The 2,063-nt window shown below is 42.4% G+C and overlaps 1 protein-coding gene across 1 annotated transcript; it reads right to left on the bottom strand.

Moving 5' to 3' along the window:
• Positions 1–510: 510 nt before the first annotated feature.
• On the bottom strand, positions 511–2,063 carry LOC109180113 (probable membrane-associated kinase regulator 4). Its single transcript, XM_019329602.1, has one exon. The coding sequence runs from the start codon at positions 1,839–1,841 to the stop codon at positions 711–713; it is 1,131 nt and encodes a 376-aa protein (XP_019185147.1). The 5' UTR covers positions 1,842–2,063; the 3' UTR covers positions 511–710.

The raw sequence follows: 2,063 nt of genomic DNA, 5'->3' as shown, positions 1-2,063 counted from the left end.
TTGAGCACAAAGTTTGGTATTTTACACTACTCTTTCAAGTAGAAAGGTTGAGATAACAATAATGCTAGAAAAAGAAAAGAAAAGAAAAGAAAATGCACTGCTGAAAAGTTGGCCATCATCAAGATTTGTGGAAGGCTTCATTTTTCCTTGATCTTGTTGACACCCTTTTTCTTTTTATTTTTGAGCGACGAGGGAAATTCGCAGTCACTACCTGATGGTGTACACGGGAATCCTAGTTGACCGGCTCAAACTAAGAAGCGACTCACACTAGGAGCTGAACTTTATAACGTTGTGGTTACGAAGTCAATAGTTTAACCAACTTGGTTAGGTTACCCCCAAAGAATTTCGGAAGCCACTATTTGACACCCTTTTTTCTTCCTTGAGAAGAAATTGGTTCACCTTTTCCTCTTGTTGTATTATGTCTTAATGAATTGGAAAAAAAAAAAAAAAAAAAAAAGATCATATCAGATTATCAGGCTGCTTTTTCAACAGTAAAAATACCTTTTTAGATTCTATGATTATACACATTCATTCAAATGACTTGATGGACAGAATTTCATTACATACATTTTGTGAACTTAACAAATGAATGAACTTTTAGATTTATTTCCTCTTAGATTTAAGAAGAACATGGTTTCCTTCATTCTCTCAGTCATCACAGGGAAGAAGAAGAAGAAGAAGAAGAAAAAGGGAAGGAGAAAATTTTAGAATTAGATGCTACAGGCACCTTGTCTTCCTTGAACTTCACAGGCTACAATCTTTGGAGCAGACAGTGAACAAGCCGCATTTTCAGGCAATGGTTTTCTTGAACTGGAGAGGTCTTGAGACTTCTTGCAATGAGCAATTGCTGCCTGGATGGAGCCCTCAATCTCTGAGGTGTCACTGCTGCTTCTCTTGAGGAAGTTGAGCTCATAGCAGCCATTAGAGATGAATGCAATGGATGAAGAGGAGGAAGAAGAGGAAGTACCAGATGAAAAGGATGAAGAGGAAGACAGACACTTTGTGGGGGAATGCCTTTTGATTGCTGCTGAGAATGACCTCCTGGGATTGCTCAGAGTGTCCTCAACCCCCCCATCTCTCTCACCACTCTTGATCACACTGGCTATGGTGGGATGTGGGCATTTCCCAATGTATGGCAATGAGGGTCTCATGCCCACTTTCATGTACTTGTTGCTGGAGAAATCCTGAGCATTATTCAAACCTTGTTGATCAGATTCAGGATGGTTACAGCAGCTGGACTCATCTGAACAACCAGACTTGCTGAACAGCCCCTTGAGATAAGCCTTGGAGGCCTTCAGCTTCTGGCTTATCAGAGACTGCTTAACCAGTTTAAGCTTCTTGGCCCAAGACTTCTTTGGGTGGTGGCTATTGATGAAAGTGCTAAACTCATTGGACCATTCAAAGTAGCAGTCATCAGGGTTGAGCTCACAGCTCACCCTGCAAGACTCAGATGGGGAAATGTTGCATGACTCCATTGGAGTACTGGTATCTGTAGAAGGTGCAGTGGAGCTAGTTGCAGTGCTGATAAAGGGCATCCCACAGAAGCTTTCTTCTTCTTCTTCTTCAATGGTGGTGGGGGTGGTCTGGATGAGCTTCTGGACCATCTGCAGCCTGGGTGGGAGGTGGAGAGGGAGGAGCTTCCCTCTGTAGAAAAGCTCATCAGCAGGGGAAGTGGAGGACTCTTTCTCCACACAAATGGAACCCATTTGGAACTCAAACTCTCTGATTTGTGGGGAAGAAGAAGAGTTCACTTCCATGTCAATGTAGTCCTCTTCTTCTTCTTCTTCTTCTGCAACATTGTGGTGCTTTAATGGAGGATCACTTGTACTGTTTTTGGCCATTTTTCTGGGCAGCAGAGGGGGGTGTGTGTGTGGGAGTTGCTGAGATGCTTATTGGGAGTTGTGAGCTTGTTGGTAGTGAAGGGGGGGAGAGCAGCAAAGCATCCTTTAAAGTAGAGATGGTGCCAAGTCAGAAAAAGCTTACAAATAAATTCTAAGGAATTTCTTTTATTGGAAAATTCTTGGCTGCCTTCTCATGCAAAACTACTATGCAAAAAATGGGAA

The sequence above is a fragment of the Ipomoea nil genome, unplaced genomic scaffold (genome assembly GCF_001879475.1).
Source record: "Ipomoea nil cultivar Tokyo-kokei standard unplaced genomic scaffold, Asagao_1.1 scaffold0188, whole genome shotgun sequence".
In the NCBI taxonomy this organism is placed as follows: domain Eukaryota; kingdom Viridiplantae; phylum Streptophyta; class Magnoliopsida; order Solanales; family Convolvulaceae; genus Ipomoea; species Ipomoea nil.
This window is presented reverse-complemented; position numbering and strand designations above follow the sequence as displayed.

Coding starts and splice junctions, on each gene's coding strand:
- LOC109180113 (XM_019329602.1), bottom strand. CDS start 1,841: ATGGCCAAAAACAGTACAAGTGATCCTCCATTAAAGCACCACAATGTT.